This window comes from Nannobrachium achirus (genome assembly GCF_963921795.1).
Source record: "Nannobrachium achirus genome assembly, chromosome: 16".
NCBI lineage: Eukaryota > Metazoa > Chordata > Actinopteri > Myctophiformes > Myctophidae > Nannobrachium > Nannobrachium achirus.
Window position 1 is genome coordinate 8494563 of NC_137823.1, and position 23529 is coordinate 8518091.

Genomic DNA, 23529 nt, shown 5'->3' on the forward strand with positions numbered 1-23529 from the left:
GGTCCAGAGAGGCTGGCCTCCTCGAGGTCCCAAAGGCCAACCGCCGAACCTGGGGGGACAGGGCGTTCTCAGTGGCCGCCCCCACCCTCTGGAACGAACTCCCTAAATGAGTCAGAGACGCCCCCTCCCTCCCCTCATTCAAAACCGCTCTGAAAACTCACCTATTCAAAACTGCCTTCCCCAGCTGATCTCGGACCATACTTTTGTTTTTATTGTTTTCTACTGTATCTTCTTATCTTATCCTAGTTTTTTTTCCTAATACAGTTGATGTTTTTATCTGCCGTACACACACGCACACACAAACAATTAGTATTGTAAAGCGACTTTGAGTACTAAGAAAAGCGCTATATAAATCACAGCTATTATTATTATTATTATTATTATTTAGCAATAAGGAGGTAATACGTAAGTGATAATGAATGGCTCCGTGTGCCTCAGGGAGATATCAGGCCGTCGGTCTTTTATGTACCGTGAATCCCCAATAACATTAATAATTTGACTCAAAACTAAAAACAAAAAGTATTTTCCTTGTTTACAGACGGCTGAAAGTATTCCACAAGTGTTGCGCTGGGCGTCCCCCCCCAGCGCGACACGGTCGCCTTGGAAAACAATGAAATGCTGATTAGATAGAATCCATCGCTTAAAATATTTTTAAAACATTCTTGAGGGCAACGTTTAGTTGTGAATGTCGCTGTGTGTTTGTTTACATGGCTGACATGTTGGATACAGCACAAGATTCACGCAGTGCAGCCTGAGTGCAGCAGGTGCTCTGAGCCTTTGATTAGGCATCGGTCTGTTATAGAGCGGAGCGGTCTGTTATTATCGGGGAATATCAGACCTCTGATTTCAGCGATTGACCAATCAGAATCAAGCATTCAAACAAGCCGGGTAATAAATCAATATAATTAGCAAGATAATTAAGCAATATTACACGAGAGGCTGTGCATTATCGCGGTTATTTGGCACGACAGCCTTGCTGCAGGAACGAGCCGAAGGCGAGTTCCATCGGCAGGGCTGAAATCTAAAATATGAACCCTTGTTGTAAAACACAGAGATGTCCTCCAACATGCAGTGGATGATGGTCAACATCATACGCAGTGTCTGTGAACAGACACTAGATGGCGTGCAAACAGCAGTTTTCACTTACTTACACAAGCCACACAACCAGTAGAGTCAGTTCAGAAAAAGCTAAGGTATGGCAACATGACTGGTGTCTTGCATGCGCGCCAGGCATGGTACATTTATTTAAAGAAGTACATTAAATTTTTTCCCCAGTTTTCTATGGTTTCTTTGGCTGGGATATGGCAGCCTGGAACGGTTGTTCAAGTGCAGCTAAACTTGGCATGTTAGTAAATGTGCCACAATTAACAATAATGCATTGCACCTGTGCAGCTGACCTGGGAAACCTGGGAATATACCATTTTGTCAAGATGGGGAGAATACAAGTGTGGAGAATATCATTATAATACCTTGTTGAAGTGACCATTTTGTTACATTTTGCATTTGTAGTTATTTTACTGTAATTTAACAACATAATAACCAGAACAGATAGACAAAAAGACATTCATGGATTTATATTTAAAAGTATTTTTTTTGTATTTTCCCCCCTGGACCCAGGGTATGGAAGCTGCATACCCCTGCCATACCCAATTGACGCCCCTGCACACAATTTAGGCTTTTAATCACTCATTTAAAAAAAAAAAAACAGTGGAGTAAAAGAACTTCACTACAAACAATGTACTTATGTACAATTCAGATTTTTTTTTTTTATAAAAAAAATGCACAGCACACCGGTCCTTATGAGGTGCCAGCCAACAGAACAAACACTATAATTAAAAAAGGAGTATAGCCGGGCCAGGAATTTCGTCATTTTAGCCACTTGGCCTTTGGTGTTGTCCATTTTTTGAGGGCACAAGGGCCAAATGCCAGGGCAGGAAGGCCATCAAATAAGTCAAGACTTTAGTCCATTGAAAGAAGTTGTTGAATTCAAGGCTTAGAGATGATAATCTGCAGTGAAATAGATAAATGATGGTATTTACAATCTGATCCATGCTCAGCCCTGCACCGATCAAAGTCACTGGATTGGTTTAAAGATGGGGACTCGGGGGAGTTAAGATTTCAAAATCTCAACAAGACACTGGTGTCTACATGAGAAGAAAGAGACACTGTGGTGTCTACATGTCAAGAAAGAGACACCGGTGTCTACATGACAAGAAAGAGACACTGTGGTGTCTACATGTCAAGAAAGAGACACTGGTGTCTACATGACAAGAAAGAGACACTGGTGTCTACATGACAAGAAAGAGACACTGGTGTCTACATGACAAGAAAGAGACACTGGTGTCTACATGACAAGAAAGAGACACTGGTGTCTACATGTCAAGACAGAGACAGAGCAGAAAGTGGTACAGTCAGCTTGGGCATTAAAGGACAACTCCGCCCTAAATCACTTCTAGGCTCATTTTCCTACTTATATTGATCCAAAAATACTGTCCATGGGGTCTATTAGGCACAAATGCTCCTGTTGTCCAGTTTCCCCAGCAGAACCCAGCAGCTCTCATAGCATAGAGTGGAGCCTATAAGCCTATCACTTTTACGCTATGTGTTGTGTTCAAAAGTGATTTTCTTTTTCATGAATGTTTTACTATTTGTCATTACAAACACATCCATGCCTTGGTTGTCCCACACAAGCCATCACACTCTCATAAATAATGTTTTGGGGGGAGCATTTGGCACAGGTGCCAATCAAAGTGACTGTACTGGCCAATCACAGTGCATCTTTTCCGGGACTTGGCAAAACACATAAGAGAATAACATCCGTTTAGCAGAGTATGATGGCTTATGTGGGACAACGATGACATGGATGTGTTTGTAATGACAACTAGTACCACATTCATGAAAAATAAAATCACTTTTGACCACAACAAATAGTGTAAAAGCGATAGGCTTATAAGCTCCACTCTATGCTATGAGAGCTGCTGCGTTCTGCTGGGGAAACTGGACAACAGGGGCATTTGTGCCTAATAGACCCCATGGACAGTCTTTTGGGATCAATATAAGTAGGAAAATGAGCCTAGAAGTGATTTAGGGCAGAGTTGTCCTTTAAGGCCATTGTGGCCTCAGGTCATGCCATTGGTTTGAGGGGCACAAGGCCAAACTGAGGGGCAACGGCGGCCATGGCCTTCATGAAATTCCTGCCCTGATAGCCGCACACTCATAGCTGCCGATGCAAACCTTTTTTATTAGGACACAGAGAGGAGTGGACCAACAGTTTCGGACAGCCTTGCTGCCTTCTTTAGATAAGAACAATGGTCAAGGAGACAATAGAAATACCGGGATGGCACCCATGGCCGATCAGCAGGGATTGACACTCAATCAAGCTTTAAATCAATACTTTATTCCCAACTCTACTTCAGAGGTAAAACATATTCTAGGTACTCCACTACAGTTAGGCCGACTAAAAGTTTACTTTGTAGATTTAGGAAATGTACACAAACCAAATGAACCCTATTCTATAGTTGTAGTAAATTATATAAATGTGTGGCAGAAGGTGCTCCAAATATTGAACATGGAATAACAAACTTATAATAGTTTTACACAGTTTTACATTCCCATGAATGACATATTACCCAAACTATTCTCTGACTATGATGATGAGGAGGATGATGATTACTTTCACCACACACATGCACTCCCATAAAGAAATGTCCACATTTCACACCAACCATGAGAACCATGAAAATACAATCAATACAAAATAGTGCTATTGGCAATAGGCCTACAACAGGGACGTGCTGGCCATTGGGAAAAGCGGGACAACTCCCGAACGGCCGGTTCATTCCCGGCCGGTCCAGGCCGGCCATTAGGAAAGAAAATTAAAATAAAATGTCGGCCCTCGTTCCATTTTGGGGGCTGTGCGGCCAACAAAGTCGGGCAGAGACCTTGTACCGGTATCTCCAATTTGTAAATTCTTTCGCAAAGCAAAGCCCTGCTTCATCATACAAGGCCGTTGCACAAAAGTAGTGAAAACAGCAGATCTACACAACACAAGCACACAAGCACACAACGCCTCGCGGTGCGAGGCATTGTGTGCTTGTAGATCGGCTGTTTTCACTAGTTTAAATAATTTTTTAAATGATAAATACAAAACAAACGGTTTTGGACATGTAAGGTTTCCACCCGACAACGACGAAATATAACTAAAAAATAAATACAAATTAGGGCCTCTCCAACTCTTTTTCCCAGGCTGAATCAGGGGCCCAGCACGTCCCTGGCCTACAAAATGAAATGATTTTTTTTTTGTTCAGTAGGCCAATAATACTAGGAACGACTCAAAAACAACACAAAGTCCTGTAAGTAACGAGGTGTGCCCCCCGGGTGCTGTAACAGTAGTAGGAGATGCCACAGGTGGGGCTGGGGTTCATTGCACAGGAACAGAACAAAACAAAAAACAGACTTAAGGCCCCTCCATACTTCGACAGAACCGAACTTTTCGGTTGAAAAATAAACTTTTTTATTTTTTATCTTTTCCGAAAAAAAAAGCGTCGGATGTTCATACTTCGCTCCTGTTCGGAGGGTTGGCACGTTGGAAGTTGGAAGCGGTGGCACGTACCGTATTGTGAATTTGTGGAGGTTATGGAAGAGGAGGACCGAGGAAGACGAGGAGGAAATGTTAGAGGAGGCAGAGGAGGAGGAGGATTTTGCCCTGCTTTGTGCGGCTGAGGGGGAGGCGAGCACATCTAGCCGGCGGGGGTATGTCCGCCGTGTGTATCAGACTCTCGTTCAGGGGATGAGGGGCAATTGGGCATGGACGAGGAGAAACATTTTGAAATAATAAGTATGTCTGCCAGTCGTTTGGACGACCTTCTGCGTCGTGTTGCGCCGCTCATTGAGCATGCACCGACACACAGTACAGTAGTTTTCGCGGGTCGCAAAGTAAAAACAAAAGCAATGTACAGTAGCCTCGCGTCACCAGGCTTTCCAATGTACAGTACCTGGGGGGGGGGGGGAGATCCAACCGACCAATCACGTTTGCCGTTTCACCGAACCTGATTTCGGCGAGTGACAACATCTCGTTGTGCAGATTTCAGAACTATTGTTCGGAGAAAAAGCATTCCAGAACTTTCGAGGAATTACATTTTATAGTTGAAAAGGACCTTTTGACCGAAAACTTTCGGTCAAAGTATGGACAGGCCTTAACACAGTGGTTCTCAACCTGTGGGTTGGTCCCAGGGGGGTCCCCACTCCCCAGATGATTATCTTAATGTGCCACATTGTTTTCTCACTCACCAGTAAACAAACCAACATTTAAGGTTTATGTGTATATAAAGGGTATCTGCACATTTCTAATGTGACAATTTAAAGGACAACTTTTCTTTTTACAACAAGGGTTCATATTTTAGTGAAAAGATGAGTGTTAATCTGTTTTCATTTACTCTCTATTTACTTTCTATTGTTTTAGCGATTTTAACAATGTTGATTTCAGTGGCTGGGGGCATGCGTACGTGTGGCTAACTATGTCTTTTTAGACACAATAAGCCCATTCCAAAGATGCGCCACAATCTTTCATGGGCAGATGTGACTTACGGGGGCTGGTAGCGTTATTGTAAATAGTAATAAAGAAATAGTCGGCTTATTGTGTCTAGAAAGACATATTTAGCCACTTGAACGCATGCCCCCCACCCGCTGAAATCAAGATCGCTAAACGTGCTAAAAACTTAGAACAAAGTAAATGAAAACAGTTTAACACTCACCTTTACTTTTCTCCAATTTTCTCTTTCTTTTTTCTCTAATCTACAATCTAAAATATGAACCCTTTGTTTAAAAAAAAAACAAAGTTGTCCTTTAAGGACTATTTAATACCTCTAAAATGACACATTAAACATTGGACAAAATTGGTCAAATATAGAGGCACACATTGTGAAAATAGCCGATCTATTGCGAGGCGTTGTGAGCATGTAGATCTGCTATTCTCACAATAGAACCGTGTTATACAAAATGTAAAGCCTCAACTCTTAGTGCTCATCAGTTAAAATATGATTATTTTGGGGGTTGCGGCCTGAAAAGGTTGAGGACCCCTGGACTAACACACAGAAGACTTCATCAGGCACGATGGAAGACGGTCCGCAGATGGTGGTGTTTGTTCAGCAGCAGATTGTGATGGAGGAGGTCTGGAAAAAAGACATGATGTGAGACACTGATGAAAAGCTGGTGCATGGAGGGAGAAACATATAATTATTATTATTCCATAAATTAACACGCTACTTGATCATACTACAGAGTCACACAAAAAGAATCAAAGGTAGAAGATCTACAAGTTCAAAACGCCTGTAGAACTACTTTTGCAATTTAAAAAAGAATTGAATCCTGAAAACGTCTCAGAGACGACATTAAACCAACTGGCCAAAATCTAGGGATGGGTATCGTCTGCGATAATTTTAATGGTATCGATCGCATGACATCGATACTATCGAGTATCGGTTCACGTAAAAACGAACGATACCTCATTTCGATACTCTTGAACACACCCCTGGCCGGTCGCATCTGTAACAGTTGGGCTACTGAGAGTTTAATGACTGCTTTAGTAGGCTACACTGTGGAAAATTGCCGACAATAGCCTATAATGTTTATTATCATGATGATTATCCAACGTCTATACTCTCCGCTCCGCCACACTGTGTGATCATCATCATCACCTCTGCTCTACCGCAGCAGCGAGTCCCCACTCTTTATAATTATAATAATAATAAATAAAAAGAAAATGGTATCGAAAAGGGTATCGTATCGATTTCCAGGTATCGAAAAAGGTATCGTATCGATTCAAAGGTGAACGATACCCATCCCTACCAAAATCCCACAAACCTTTTGTTGGAGGCTCTCCAGTGAATTTAACATGGTCCAACTTCATACTGAAGCTATAGGAGAAAAGATGCTTTTGAAATCCACACATTCAGTGTTGCATTTGTCCGGTCACGAGTGTACACACCAGTGGTGGAAAAAGTAGGCTACTCACATTTTATACTTAAGTAAAAGTATCAATACTGCACTACTCCGTTAGGGTGCCCTCACACCAAAATACCTATGAGAGTGGAATCCGCGTTCCGCCAATGCATTTCAATGATAAGGGAGCGTTTTTTTTTTTTTTTTGCAGAAATCCTCTGCTGGCATGAAACCGCTTCACTCTCATTGAAATGCATTGGCGGAACGCGGATTCCACTCTCATAGGTACTTTGGTGTGAGGGCACCCTTACAAGTAAATGTCCAGAATTCAAAATGTACTTGAGTAAAAGTATGAAAGTATTGGCATCAAAATGTACCAAAAGTAAAAGTACTAAGTGTTTGAAAATAGCAGATCTACAAGCTCACAACGCAACAAATTTTCAAATAGCCACGGTATAAAACAGGGCTGAAGTGGTTTATGTATGTTTTATAATATTAGAATTTATATCTGAAGAGTAACTAGTAACTAAAGATTTAAAATAATTTTATTGGAGTAAAAGTATACAATAAGTATCGATACTACCTACTTGTGAATTGTATTTAGCATTTTTAAGAAGAAAAAATTAAAAGGAGGGGTTTAATTACTTTTCCTTTCCATATAGCTACACTTTACTTATTTATATCCATAATAATGCATGTTTCCCTTAAAAACCTGCACTATCCACACATTTCACACAGATTTAATGTCTTTGCCAAATAGTCACTATATTACTATAATTTTGACTAACCCTAGACTATGGAACCACTGGCGTGTAAGCCTCTATAAGCAATTATGATTTTATGTGGACTATGTCCGCCTTTTGTCGGTCTTTGTATTTATATTTTATCTTTATGTTGCTATGGACCAAGTGTCCTTAATAAAGTGTGATTGATTGAATGCACCAGAGGTGGACACCTATCCTGTTACATAGTTTCTTTCTTACCTCTATGATGTCTGTGCCACTCACTGGTCAACTTCCATGGCACTGAAAGAAAGACAATGTAACAACATGACCTAACATAACACCAATATGAACCTGAATCACAATCAGTTAACAATTCAATATTACATAGTGGCAATTAATGGACTTGACTTCAGGGACGTGTAGAGAATGCAGGGGCTGACATTTCTAAAAGGTCCTTTTGGTGGAAATGGGAAACCTCCAAGCTCACAACGTGTCGCACTGCGACGCGTTTGTGAGTCTTGAAGGTCAGCATTTGTCGGTGCTTGATACCAAACTGAACTGAAAGTCAGTCATAATCGAGTAAATACTGGAGATGTGGTGTAACAGCATGGATTTCTACACAGAGAAGGCAATTCTTTCAACATAAGATGCTGCATTCAAGTTCAGGAGAGTTTGGACAAGGCAATTCTCTTGAATACTGCCTTCAGGTATGGCATGGACAGAGGGTCATTTGCATTTTTTTCACCATAGACAATATGTGTTGCTCTTTGTAGTGTGCGTGGCTTTGCGTGCACAACATCTGAGAAGTGCCTAAGGTGGCACTCACTCTTTGTGTGAATGATCTCCAGTGTCTGGTGGGTCCACCTCCATGGGAACCTCTTCATGTTGTCGTCCAGGGAACTGGAACGCTACCACTGAGCTGAAATACATGAACAAACAACAAGAGAAATGGAACGCTACCACTGAGCTGCAATACATGAACAAACAACAAGAGAAATGGAACGCTACCACTGAGCTGCAATACATGAACAAACAACAAGAGAAATGGAACGCTACCACTGAGCTGCAATACATGAACAAACAACAAGAGAAATGGAACGCTACCACTGAGCTGCAATACATGAACAAACAACAAGAGAAATGGAACGCTACCACTGAGCTAATACATGAACACACAACAAGAGAAATGGAACGCTCCCTCTGAGCTGCAATAGGCTACATGATCATGCAATGAAACCATCATTTAACCGACGACGCCTACTTTAATATAGTGCAGAAGTTGGCAACCTTTTTGACATGAAGTGCGATGTTTTTATTTTCTTGATCAGTGTGACATCCAGGCCTGAAATTTCATCATTTTAGGGGCATGGCCACTTGGCCTTGGTGTTATCCATTTTTTGATGGCACAAAGGACAAATGCCAGGGCAGTAAGGCCATCAAATAAAACAAGATTTTAGTACATTGAAAGAATTAAATGAATTTAAGGGTTACATTTAATATGTAGACTATCTGCTGTGAAATAAATAAATGGCTATTTACAATCTGATGCTCAGCCCTGCACAAATCAAAGATACTGGATTGGTTTAAAAATGGGGACTCAACAAAAGACACTGGTGTCTACATATGGACAAGAAAGAGACACTGGTGTCTACGGTCTACGTATTGACCAGAAAGAGACAGAGGAGAAAGTGGTACAGTCATCTGGGAAATTAAGGCCACTGTGGCCTCAGGTCATGCCGTTGGTTTGAGGGGGCACAAGGCCAAACTGAGGGGCACTGCTACATAAAACAGTGGTTCTCAACCAGTGGTCCGGGGACCACCAGTGGTCCTTGAGGGGGTTCCAGGTGGTCCCCACCAGCTAAATGATGGAGGGTTGGCAACCAAATGGACCCTTATAGATCTTTAACTCGTGGGAGCGTAAAATGAAACCAAATAGACCATATGGGTCTATTTGGTTATTTGCCTGTTGTCTCTCCTATGGCACCAACATCAATAGGCTACAGCACGGAATTGTGGACAAAATCCCCCAACGGTAACAAAACATTCTATAGTTTTGGGTCTGAGAGGCTTAATTGTAATCAAATGGTGGTTCTGTGGTTCTAATGATGCACACACCTTGACAACACAATGATAACACAGTGTTAACATTTAGAAGTGTAACACATGTACAGGTAGTGTGTGGATTTAAGGGGAGCAAATGCTAATTTCGTGCAAATTTGTCTCATTCAATGCCACCTTTCACCACTAGAGGGCGCCCAATGGCCATAGAATGCTACATAGTCAAGTGCTGGTATATGCACAAGCCCTGCAGCCATGACTTGCCTGAACACTTTCCTTTGTGCATGTACAGGAAGAGGATGAAGTTAGCTTGAAGTTAGCTATTGGCTACCAAGCATTTTAAAAGGCAATTTAGCCTCGATTAAACCTTGAACACCTCATGCATGGAATATGGATATGCATGGAACAGAGAAAATGAGCTCTAAAGATCCTGGATTGCATTGGAGTGGATGGTAAATATCTCTGGGGGGGAGCCCAGGATTGAACTGGGAACCCTTTGTGTTCTAAGACAGCAACTCTACCCCTGAGCCACTGCTTTAGTACTGACCTTAAACGACCTCCAGCATCACCAAAGCTTCTCTGAGATGCAGTGACCTGCTGATAAACACACGCACACACACACACACACACGCACGCACGCACGCACGCACGCACGCACGCACACACACACACACACATTTATTTGACATGGTCATCACAATCCCATGCAAGTGTGCTTAAAAAGAGCTTGTACTGTATAGATCGACTATTTTGGACACATTTAGCACAATCCAGGAAAGGTGTGAATTTTTAAGACAAAAATCGTCTCTGGCACAACACATTTTTAGTTGTGGGTGCTGCGGCCAAATGCATATTAATCTGGGGGTCCTTGACATGAAAGAGAAGCACATTATTAGTCAGTGTGAAGGTTAAAATCACCTGTGACAGAGGAAACGTCCACTCCCCGTTCACCACAACTCCTGGTACTCCAGATGGGTTGTCGACACATTGGACCGACAGCTGCACAAATGTAAACAAATATGTATGTTATTTGTTTATAGGAATCATTGTGATCCATAACTGCAAATTGTAACTTACAGTCACAGAGCAGTTGTACTGTTCAGGTCAACCTATGATTGTTTATGCCAGGGGTTCCCAAACTGTTTTGTCTCAGGGTACCCAAAACAATATGTTTTTAATCCGAGGCACCCCTACATTATAATTTTCACTCCCAGCACCTTATATTTATAGCATATCGTCGTTGTCGGGTGGAAACCTTGTATGTCCAAAACCGTTCGTTTTGTATTTATCATCTATAAAATGTGCTAAACTAGTGAAAACAGCAGATCTACAAGCACTGTTTGTAGATTGGCTGTTTTCACTAGTTTTGTGCCGCAGAGGTTTCTGCCTGACAGTAATGATATTTTAGTGATTATGTTGCGAGGAAACCGTTGAGATAATAGCCATTTTGGTTAGAACTGACTGAAAATAACTGTGTACTACAAGTTGAAAAAGGCTAACGGCTAACTGGCTAGCATCTCATGCAGCGACAGATTGAGTTTCACCGTAACAGCTAACAGGCTACTGGCTAGCGTCTCATGCAGCAACAGATTGAGTTTCTCCATAACAGCTAACAGGCTAACGGCTAACAGGCTAACGGCTAACAGGCTAGCGGCTCATAACAAGCGGTCCGATCGTAACAGTACCCTGCACTTCATTCACACTTTGACCCAACAACACCATACAATAACTTCCTATAGTATTGCAGCATTGCAACATTTTGACATTACCTTCATAGCAATGTTTAGGCTTTGTTGCGCCATGTTTTCTTAACACATATAAGCCTATGTATATATATTTTTCTCTTTCTCCTTCACTTTGACGTTCACTGTATGTGATGGCGTACACAGTGACGTATGAAATTCGTACGCCACGATGCGCGCCATCACATACTTTATGGAAACAACAGCTCAGCTTCAGATTAGCAATGGTATCTTTCCATGTCATTTCGTTCCGATGACACTTTGACAATGTACGTTACAGATTTACAGAATGTAACTGATGTAACATTGACCCTCATATCAACCACTTTGTCTCTTTGCTTTTACCTAAGTCAAAAGATAAAACATAGCAGAGAGAACATTATTATGACTGTTTAAAAAATACTTTATTACATTATTTATTTAATTAAAAGTGTACTTGGCCTTGAGAGAGTTGTGTTCTTCCCATAGGGAGGCCATGAGAATCTTTTATCAAAAGATTATTAGAGTTACGTTCCTCAAATGCAGTAAAATTGGTATATCAAACTAGAACTAGTAAGTAACAGTTGTCTTACTGCTGTAGCAACACATTGGCCAGTTTGGGGCCAAAATAAACTTGACCTTATCCTTAACATTGATGTGTGCCAAAGTGCCCTTCCACATGAACTAGAGGCTATGAATCTGCCATATGCTCTGGACTATATTGTAATGTATTCTATTCTGTTCATTTCAATTTGATTAAAATGTTAAGTTTTAATTTTACTCCATCATAAATCGTATACACTTACCTGCCGAGCTTCTATGAGGCTTGTGTCTATCCATATTTGAGCTGCTAATATTGAGCTGACAAAGCTACAAAGTAGCGAGTAGAGTAACTTCTGTCCTTTTCTGTGACTTGTGTGAGTGTGTGCCTCTTTGCAGGTCAATTGTTCACTAGAGGATGATAAAGAGGGTTAATGTTTAACTGTATACAGTGGCATAACAGACTGACCTGTGCTGTGTGTGTGTGTGTGTGTGTGTGTGTGTGTGTGTGTGTGTGTGTGTGTGTGTGTGTGTGTGTGTGTGTGTGTGTGTGTGTGTGCGTGCGCGCGCGTGTGCGTGTGCGTGTGCGTGTGTGCAGGGGCGGGCTGGCCATCTGGCATACAGGGCATTTGCCCGGTGGGCTGGTAGGCTAGGGGGCTGGGGGGGCTGGTGTAAAAAAAAAGAAAGAAAGAAAATAGCAAAATTTCTGACACATTTTGGCACTAATCATGTTCATACTCCGCTGTTTGGTGGTGAGAACTGTGTGTTATACAATGTATGGATTGTGTAGTTGTGTAGTTATCATTTGTTGTCTGTAAAAGTAGTGGTATTAAACACTTGTGTATTTATATGTGCCGCCCTCGACCGGTAGAGTATCTTCGCGCGCGTTGGCTGGTCTGGCAAAGATGCCAGGGTTGAATTTTAGTCCCAGTCCGTCCCTGCGTGTGTGTGTGTATTGTGTGTATGCACTCCCCTAAAAGGCAAATAAATGCTCTGAGTCAAACTGATAAGAATGACTTTGAAGTGGTTCAAGCCAAACTGTAATCTTCTTCTCTGCACTACATGTTCTCAGAAACCAGCTGTCACTATGGCTAACAGCTCTCTTCACAAACGGGAAGTCTGCGCGTTCACAAGGCAAATATGATTTGCGTGCTTTGCCTTTGGCATCGATCAGGGTGACAACGTGATGCACATTAAGAAGAGCAGTGTGTGCGCGGGTGCGTGTTTCCCAGTTCAAGTTAGAGTGGAAGAGTCCTTGAGTCTGAACCCCTAACTGCTACTGATGAGCAGGTTGGTGCCTTGCATGGTTTCCTCTGCCATCGGTGTGTGAATGTGTGAGTGAATGGATGAATGTGTGTGTGAATGGGTGAATATGCACCTAGCTATGTAAAGCGCCTTGGATAAAGGCGCTATATAAATGCACCATTTAGAGCAGGGGTTTTCAAAGTGGGTGACGGGGCACCCTGGGGTGCCGTGATGGCAGTCCAGGGGTGCCGCGAGATAATTTGATAATATTTGGAATTTATTTGGCCACTTGAAAAAATATTTAGTATCATTTTAAACTTGAAGTACATTTATTTTCAGTCAGTTCTAACCAAAATGGCTATTATCTCAACGGTTTCATCGCAACATAATCACTAAAATATCGTCAATGCCGGGCAGAAACCTTGTATCTCCAAGTTTCAAATGTGTACGTATTTTGGTAAAGCAAAGCCCTGCTTCATCATACAAGACTGTAGCACAAAACTAATGATAACAGCTGATCTACAAGCACACAACGCCTCGCGATGTTGTGTGCTTGTATTTAGTACATTTTATAGATGATAAATACACAACTAATGGTTTTGGACATACAAGGTTTCCACCCGACGACGACGATATGCTATAAATATAAGGTGCTGAGAGTGAAAATTATAATGTGGGGTGCCTCAGATTAAAAAAAAATATATATTCATGGGGTGCCCTGAGACAAAAAAAGTTTGGGAACCCCTGATTTAGAGAGAGGCACACACCTACAAGGTGCCACCATGACAAACTAAAAACACATTATATAGTTTTGAATTAAGAAAAAAGATCACTTCCAGTCTACTGCAATATTTCACAACATTAACAAAATAAATGCTCCAATAAAAGACGACGATTAAAGTTAAAAGCAAGTTAAACATTCATTGGAAAGGTATGTGCAACGGCTCATGGTTGTTTCCGTCAGGGGCGTCAATTGGGTATGGCAGGGGTATGCAGCTGCCATACCCTGGGGTCCAGGGGGGAAAATAAAAGTTACTTTTAAATATGAATCCATGAACGTCTCTTTGTCTATCTGTGCTGGTTATTATGTTGTTAAATTACAGTAAAATAACTACATGCAAAATGTTACAAAATGGTCACTTTAACAAGGTATTATAATTATATTCTCCACACTTTTTCTCTCTCCATTTTGACAAAATGGTATATTCCCAGGTTCAGCTGCACAGGTGCAATGCACTTGAACAACCGTTCCAGCCCAAGAAACCATAGAAACGGGGGGGGAAAATGAAATGTACTTAAAATAAATGTATCATGCCTGTTGCTAAGGTCGCGAGTGTGCAAGACACCAGTCATGTTGCCATACCTTAGCTTTTTCTGAACTGATGCCACTGGTTTCCGTAGCAACCAGCTTGTTTACAGTACTCACACATTCAGTAGGTGAGAGTCATAGTCATGCTACCATGCAGGCTACCAGCCGGGGTTGACATGGTTAAAGATGAACCCAGAACCAGTGGAAAAAGTACTCACATGTCTTACTTAAGTAAAAGTATCAATACTGCCATGTAGAAATATTCTGTTAAAAGTAAACGTCCGGAATTCAAAATGTACTTGAGTAAAAGTGTGAAAGTGTTGGCATCAAAATGTACTGAAAGTACAAAAAGTAAAAGTATAAACGGTTTGAAAATAGCGGATCTACAAGCTCACAACGTTTCGCATAGCGGCATATTGTGAGCTTGTACATTAGCTATTTTCAAATAGCCAAGGTATAAAATATAGGGCTAAAGTAGTATGTATGTATGTTTTATAATAAGATGCCTCAGGGCCGCAGGGCGACATGCGAAAGGGCGAGGTCACGCCAATTCTTGGCCATCTGACAAGTGATGTATATCAGACCAGTTACCCATGGAGGCCACATCGGCCACATACTACATACACTATACTGCAGGGGTCTTCAACGTTTTCAGGCCAAGGACCCCTTAGTTGAGAGAGAGATGAAGCAGGGACCCCCACAACCTTTTCATATATTCCATATATAGTGGGAGAAATATGTAACAAAAATAGGCTAATGTGTTCACTTCCGGGAAAAAGCGTGAAAATTTGCACCTACCGGTACTGTAGGGGTTTTTTTGTGCGCTGAATTAAAAAATTGACGGATCCAAGCACTTTTCCCATGGGATCTGCTGGCTCTAATTCACTTACCATACAGGGAAAAAAGACCCCCCAAAATCTTCTTTAAGTAGCATGTGAGGGGTCTATCTAGGGGTTTTTCATGATTCTGAATCCATTGCAAGCATTTGTTTTGCACGAAAAACATTCCTTGGGCTAAAAATGGATGGAAGTGATGAATCACTAAACCATACTAAACCATAGTTTTGTGGGGTCTAGCCCAAGGAATAGACCCCTCACTTAAAGAAGATTTTTTTGGGGGGGGTCTTTTTTCCTTGTATGGTATTAAGGTGAATTAGAGCCAACAGATCCCATGGGAAAAGTGCTTGGATCTGTCAATTTCTGAATTCAGCGCACAAAAATACCTTTAGGTGCAAATTTTCACAATTTCTGCCGGAAGTGAACACCTTTTTCACATATTTGTCCCACTAATAGTTTCATGGTTTGACTGCACGATCATCAGTGTATTTTGGATTCATGTCAATTTGTGTTTTCAGATATTTAACCACTTGAACTGTCAATACTTAATAAACTTGACCTTTCACTCTGTACCTGGACTGCTCTTTTCTCACCTCCACGCTAAATGTCTTTGCCGCAAATAGCCGATCTACTGAGCTTGTAGATCTGCTATTTTTGGCTAAGGTTCTCAGAATATGGACTCTAGGATTCAAGTGGTTAATATAAAAAAGAAGAAAACATTTCTATCACACAAAGATTTGGAAGACCCCCTGTTGTAACTCTGAGGACCCCCTAGGGGTCCCAGACCCCCTGTTGAAGACCTTTGAGCTACTTCATTACACTTGTAACATGATTGTAATAACAGTTCCTATACATAACCTACCATAATCACAACGAAATGTAATGCTTCAAGATACACCAGGTAATAAGCCATGTAGGCTACTAAGAGGCAGAACCTGAATTTGATCAGTTTTGTATTTGAGGCATGCAGTACCTACATGAGAAACAGATTATCATTCGAGAATGTATTTTGTCAAAATGTGCAAAATAACAGATGACATGTTTTAAAATGTTTTGGGAAAAAATACCAATTAAACACTGTCCACTTCCCGCACTTCCTTGGAGCCCACCTATCCTGTTTGCTTCAAATCATGTATATTTTATCTTATTTCTCTCCATTTCCCAAAGCATTTACCTGGTTCTCATGTGCCCACTCTTCTAGTTAAACAGTATTTTAATCATCCATGGAATGGAATTTGGCTAATGTTAATAATGTTGTTCGCAGTTTTTGCCAGATGATGGCGCCAGATAACCAAAAGGGCTGTGTCCAAAGGGCAGCCAATGAAAATACATTAAAGCTCAGAATGCCACTGTTGCTAGGCGACCCATAACTTACACTTTACAGTGGGGTGAGGCCGGGGACCCCCATAGGTCCTTGAGGGGCTTCCATTCCCTCCACACATTCTCTCCACACAAAGTTTAATGTTATATAAACAATGCTTATGAATCTGGATATGGTTCATAACAGAAATGGGAGACCATGCACAATGGACAACACACACATTTATTTAAACACATCATATATAATACAATTTTGTTCTGATTTAGTCTTTTGAATAATCAGTGTTGGGTGTAACAGCATTATAACTAACTGTGTTACGTAACAGCGTTAGGTTTGGGAGTAACGGAGTAACCTAACGAGTTGGTTTTGCAATTTAGTAATCTCGTTATAGTTACCTTTTCCAAAATAATCACGTTACATTGGGTGCGTTCGGAAATGCGCACCGGGTGTGTGCTCAGTGTAGTGAGTGCAGTGGGTGGTGACGTTGTAGAGTGCGTTCAGTGTGGCTTGTTCACGAACGACCAGTTAAGAGGCAGCTGTGCGCTTTTTCACTCTGAACTCTGAAGGTAAACTTTCTGAAAAGCAGCAGTTGCTAAGTAGGCTAACGTAGCGTTGATATTGAAAGGAGATGTAATTCATAACACATTGGCATACCGGTACCTGCTGTTAGTTTACACGTTGATGCGTGTGAAACTATCAAGCCCAAACGACCAATTAAGCTGCAAATGCTGCATTTTGCAGTCATTTCCTCCATTGTTCACAGCTGAGAAGCGCTCGAGACAAAAACCAACCAATCAAAACACCGCACTGACGCACCACACTGTCAAACCCCATCTTCTGAGTAGGGTCGGTCAGTGCGTGCACGCAGCACACTGGTGCGCCGCGCACTGGATTTCCGAACGACAACGCACCAAGTGCACCGAATAAACGGACGACAACATGGCACACCAGTGCCATGTTGTCTTGTTTCCTGAATGAATGAGCTCTCTCTGTCAAAGGAAGCATGCATGCAGGTCCCACTCCCAAAGGCCGCGTTTCTAACACGTTACTTTTCTCAGAGGGGAAACGCAGTAACGTAACGGATTACTTTTAAAAGGCAATAACGTTGTAACTTGACAAGTACAGTAACTTTAAAAAGTAACAATACCCAACACTTTGAATGAAGACTAAATGTAACAATCTCAAAGTCTTTTAGTCTTAATCTTAAGACTAAAAGACAAACATAACACTTTTAATTAACACTGGGGCAGCTGTATCCACTGGACATAATACGAATAGCTTTAACTGTTGTTCACATTAGAAAAGTGAATTACATTCACCCATTCACACAGACATTCATACACCGATGGCAGAGGAAACCATGCAAGGCACCAACCTGCTCACCGGGAGCAACTAGGGGTTCAGAGTCTTGCTCAAGGACACTTCAACAATAACTCTGCGGGAGCCCGGGATCGAACTGGGAACCCTCTGTGTTCTCAGGACGGTTTCTCTACCCCTGAGTCACTGCCACCCCGTGATGACTGGCGCTCACTGGCCAACGTCCATGTCACTGAAAGAAAGACAATGTAACAATAGCAATAAATACACAGGGAAGATATGTTGTGGATTGATTGATTGATTGATTGACTTCATAGTGATCTAAATGTTCTGTATGTTTTCCTTAATTTTTTTATATGTGATAGTACACACTCTAATGTTTTTTGTATTCATATATTTTTTTGCTATACGTTCCTTATCATTATCATTGTCATTAAAGACCAGGTGCGAGTGGAGGAAATGGAGATATGGGAATCAAACCGGTGAATTAAATACATTTTCATTTATATTCATACGGGTCTATCTATGTCATCAGTACGTTTACGTTTATAGGAACTAATCAAAATTCAACCTTTAGGCGATATACAAATGCACAAACATCTAATAGATACTGTATGTCCTCATTATGACTGCGGGTATGCTCTAAAAGTGTGACAGAAATACAGTATGTTTCATTTCACAACGTCTTTTAAAAGGATCCCTGGCTGTATAAGACTTACAGTATATGTCTTAATACTAGCTCCTTTCGGAACCCCTCCCTCCGCTATAGCTCTGAGACGAGGTTCCTGGAAACTACAAGCCCAAATCGGGAAGTTCCAGTGAAGCTCCGCCGTCATTAACACTTCTGACGTTTTGTGCACATCGTATCCAAAAAGTATGTCTCAGATGTTTACTTTTCTAGCGTGGAAAAAACTCTAAGCTATGGGGTTGAAACGAGTTTAAATGACTGTATTTGTCAGCCTGTGGACAGTTTTTCCCAATGCAATTTTACAGAAGCAGGAATGCACATGCGTGACCGGCCATTCATCTGTGTACCGAAATGTACCAAGCGGTCGGGGCAAAAAAACCTACCACAGGCTGACAAAAACAGCGATTTAAACTCTTGTTTCAACCCCATTGCTTCTCGGAGCTATAGCAGAGGGAGAGGTTCCGAAAGGAGCTACCTTAACTCTTTGATAGTTTTCTCAACCAAATGGTAGAGCACATTTTAAGTCCATATTTCTCATTGAAAACAATGCTAAAATTAACTCAACCTCATTCAGCCATTTCTACCATTTGGTTGAGGTGTTTGATGGCCAATAATATCCACCTGAGGGTGCAGTGACTTCACACACCATGCTTTCCAAGTCATGTGACACAGAGGAAATCTGACACAAGAGAAACACTCCTGACAGCTTGGCTCTCTCCTGCAGGAATTTCAAAGCTAGGAGGATTCTCTTTACATAATATCATCTCAGAGATGTTACTGAACATGCATATGTAACAAAATGCAATAAAAATAAAACTAATAATGGTCAAATAATTTTTTGAAAACATGCTTTACCAAACGGTAGATGTGCCCGTTGATGGTAAAGGTAGTGCAAGTAAAACTAAAGTATTAAAAACATATTATTTACTATGAATAATTACAACTTCTACTCATTCATTGTTGTTATTATGAAGCATTGAATGTTTTGTCATTATAATATTATGCTGAAATAGTTCTAAAAGTACGATTTTATTCTTGTTTAAAAAATATGCTCTACCAAACGGTTGAGATGTCTGTTAGTGGTAAAAGAGTAGTGTCCAATCAACATACACAGTACACCTGTTCACCTATTCAACCCTAATTATCAAAGTTCAACATATTATCTAAAGTTCATCATCTGATATTTGTTTTGTCACTAATATGTCAAGAAAATGGAACAATATTTTTCAATTTGCCATTATCCAATCTTCAGATATATGCCCCCAAAATACATGAAAATGTGGCATTTTTGCGCATATAATGCATAGTTTGCATATTTAAAAATAAAGTTTCAGAAAACTTGTAATACATTTTTTGTTTGTTTTAATGTAAGTAATCAACTGGAGAAGTTTCATTGTTCTAGCTATCAGTTAAAGTTTTTCTATCAAATGCACCCTTAACAATAACGTACATCTCTACCGTTTGGTAGAGGCTTATAGTTTAAAAATTGGAGGTGTATTGTAAAAAAAACAATTGATTGTTGTTATTAATGCCTAAAGGGAATAGAAAATGCAAAGAAATAATTTTTTGACAGCTTCTTTCTTGGTGGGAACTTCAGGACAACTTTGTTTTTTTACAACAAGGGTTCATATTTTAGATTGTAATTAGAGAAAAGAAAAAGTGAGTGTTAAAATGTTTTCATTTGCTTCGTTCTATTGTTTTATCGCGTTTACCGTGCTAAAATGTGGGGCATGCATACGCATGGGGGCATGCGTAAGTGGCTAAATATGTATTTTTACACACAATAAGCCAGCAGTTTCTTTATTGCTATTTACAGTAACACTTCTAGCTCCCATAAGTCACATCCAACCATGAAAGGTTGCGTTGTATCTTGGGAATGGGCTTATTCTGTGTAAAATGACATATTTAGCCACTTGTACGCATGCCCCCAACCACTGAAATAAGAATCTCTAAAACAATAGAAAGAAGTAAATGAAATAATTTTAACACTCATCTTTTATTGCGACCGTAGGTCGCATTTACTACCAAAACCTCCACCGGCTGTCTGTGAGTGAGTGAGTCAGTGAGTCCGTCACACTTTTGCCCTGCTCATATCTCCACAACCGTTGCTCCCATCCATGCCAAATTTTGCACACACACTCCTTGCCTGCCAAACTACAACCTCCAAGGACCCCCGGAGCCCCAGGGACCCCCAGGTCCCTGGGGGACCCCCAGATGTAAAAAATGACCAAATGTGCAAAAATGACCAAATGACCACCCCAACGGGGCTGCTCACGGGGAATTCCCGGGGACCACCGACTCCTGGTGCTCCAGAACGGATGCAAAAGTGGTGGCGCCCCCAGTGGAGGACCCCCTGCCACTGCAGCGCACATAAAATGCCGTAACTCGGGCTAGGAGCGTCCGGGAGAGCCGGGGCCGGTACCTATTCGTCCGCCAAGGCAACGCGGAGACCCCACCCCTCATTTCTCACATGGCCCTATTCTAGCGCCACCTTCAGGCCGATTTTTAAAACACATTTTTGGACACTGCTCCTACAGTTTTTGCCCTAAAATCACGAATATCACTACACAGCATGTCTACACTCATGTCATCAACATGGATCAGGAAGATTTTGGAAAAACAAATTTTAGCCCTATTTGTGGAGATAAGCCACCTACGGTCGCTTATCTCCCGATTAGGGAGTCTTACTGGTATTCTTTAATTACAATCTAAAAGATGAACCCTTGTTGTAAAAAACTAAAGTTGTCTTTTAATGCATGTACTCTATGAGAGTAAAATTGCTAATTAAAAACAGCTTTATTTATTTTAGAAATAGTTAATATTACTCAATAAGGACAACTCCCTTCGAATTTGATGAAACAAAATAAACATACAAGTGTGTGCGTGCACATTTGTGCATGTGTGGGGGTCTAAGCTTCTGTCATACGTAAGAAGGGGGATCTCAGTTTCGCAGCATCCAGGAGTGGGTGCAACATCTGAGAAGAGCCTGACGTGACACTCACTCTGTGTGTGAAAGATCTCCAGTGTCTGGTGGGTCCACCTCCATGGGAACCTCTTCATGTTGTCGTCCAGGGAACTGGAACGCTACCACCGAGCTGCGATATATAACTGGAACACTCCCACTGAAGTACAATTCACCACGAGGGTACTGGAACACTCCCACTGAGCTGCAATACATGAACACATGACCAAGGAATATTTAGAGGAAAGTAGTATCACAAGACTGTCCATTTAGTCTGGCAACTAAATCTCACGATACTTCAGAGAGAGAAACGATACCTGCTGCCAGTTCTGTAGTGGCCTATGTGTACTGTGTGCAATTTAGTTTTTTGGGATGACTATTTTTAGTCGGTGGCTATAGGGATATTTCGTGTTAAATTAGTCTAAAAGCGCCAAATTTTGCACAGATGTAGCCCAGGGCATGCTCTACTGATTTAGCTAGGGCACCCGAGTTGGCGACCTTCGGGGTCGCCACAGCGGCCAAATCAAGTTGGGCTCCCATCGACTTTCTATACAGGAGGAAAATCAATAAATACAATAGGGAAGATATGTTGTGGATTGATTGATTGATTGACTTCATAGTGATCTAAATGTTCTGTATGTTTTCCCTAATTGTTTTATATGTGATAGTACACTCTAATGTTTTTTTTTGTATTAATATATATATTTTTTTTGCTATACATTCCTTATCATTATCATTGTCATTAAAGACCAGGTACGAATGGAGTAAATGGAGATATGGGAATCAAACCGGTGAATTAAATACATTTTAATTTATATTCATACAGGTCTATCTATGTCATCAGTACGTTTGCGTTTGATTTAAAGATTATTATTTTCCATATGAATAGACAGTTTCCCCAAAATGATTGAATTCACTCCCACACAATAAATGAGACCACACAGTGTAAGTCCGGTTTTTCTCTTACTGTATATTAAATCAATGAGCATACAAAATAGATGTCCAGTACAGTACAATAAACATGTGTCTCTTTTCTTTCTCAATCTGAATCTGAATACAATGTAACATCATTTTACAAATATACTTCAGTAGGCACAGGGAAAATAGATTTGTCAAGCATTCATTGGACAGTTAAACATAACAAGATATCAGATGTTTTCCTTGTCTTGGGCCCAGTAGCAGAAGGACAAGGCCAGATTGGCATTATCCAATTCGTTATCCTGTCCTGGGCATTATGACCTGATTGACATCCTGCAGTGGAGACATTCTCATCTCGTGCATTATTATCAGATCACAACAAAATAACCTTGTCACTTGTAACACTGAAGTTGGTGTTTTAAATATAATAGATATTAAATGTTTTTAACCCAACAATTCCCCCCTAAAACAACAGCTGAAGGAGTTAAAGTGTCGACCCTAGAACCCCAAACAAATGCTGCCAAAGGGACAGAGAACTTATGGTTACCTATCAGCCAAATATCAGTCAAAGAACTGTATATTTCCAAAGGTATTTAAATCAGAACATCTAATAATTGAATCACAATAGGTACAAATATAAAATATAAAAAGTAGAGCTAAAAGAAAAATATAGCATAAGATAAATAATCTAAAAAGGTATAATAGTAAGACGTAAAAATGAAAAAATAAAGGAGTGCAAAAGGAAAAAGAGCAACAGGAAAAGAAAAGAGCATCCTCAGATGTACATGTGCAAAAAGTTTGGCATATTCTATACGCCAACAGCATATTTTTCCAGTAGTTGCTACTGTACTGTACTTAACTTTTGTAAACATCTTCACAGTGTTCTATGTGCAACAGATTAATATATTCAACTTCACAGTATGCATTTATGTACGCAGTATGCAGTAGGT

General features: G+C 40.8%; 1 protein-coding gene across 1 annotated transcript in view; it reads right to left on the reverse strand.

Annotated features, from left to right (window-relative positions):
• Positions 1–1611: 1611 nt before the first annotated feature.
• LOC308300277 (uncharacterized protein) overlaps positions 1612–23529 on the reverse strand; it is a gene marked incomplete at its 5' end in the record, with an annotated part of 25549 nt that continues 3631 nt past the window's right edge. Inside the window, 6 exons of the mRNA XM_080744097.1 lie at positions 1612–7964; positions 8491–8583; positions 10270–10316; positions 10641–10721; positions 12250–12394; positions 21702–21866. Coding sequence (XP_080600223.1) covers positions 7943–7964; positions 8491–8583; positions 10270–10316; positions 10641–10721; positions 12250–12394; positions 21702–21866 — 553 coding nt within the window. The 3' untranslated portion in view covers positions 1612–7942. The remainder of the gene's footprint in view (positions 7965–8490; positions 8584–10269; positions 10317–10640; positions 10722–12249; positions 12395–21701; positions 21867–23529) is intronic.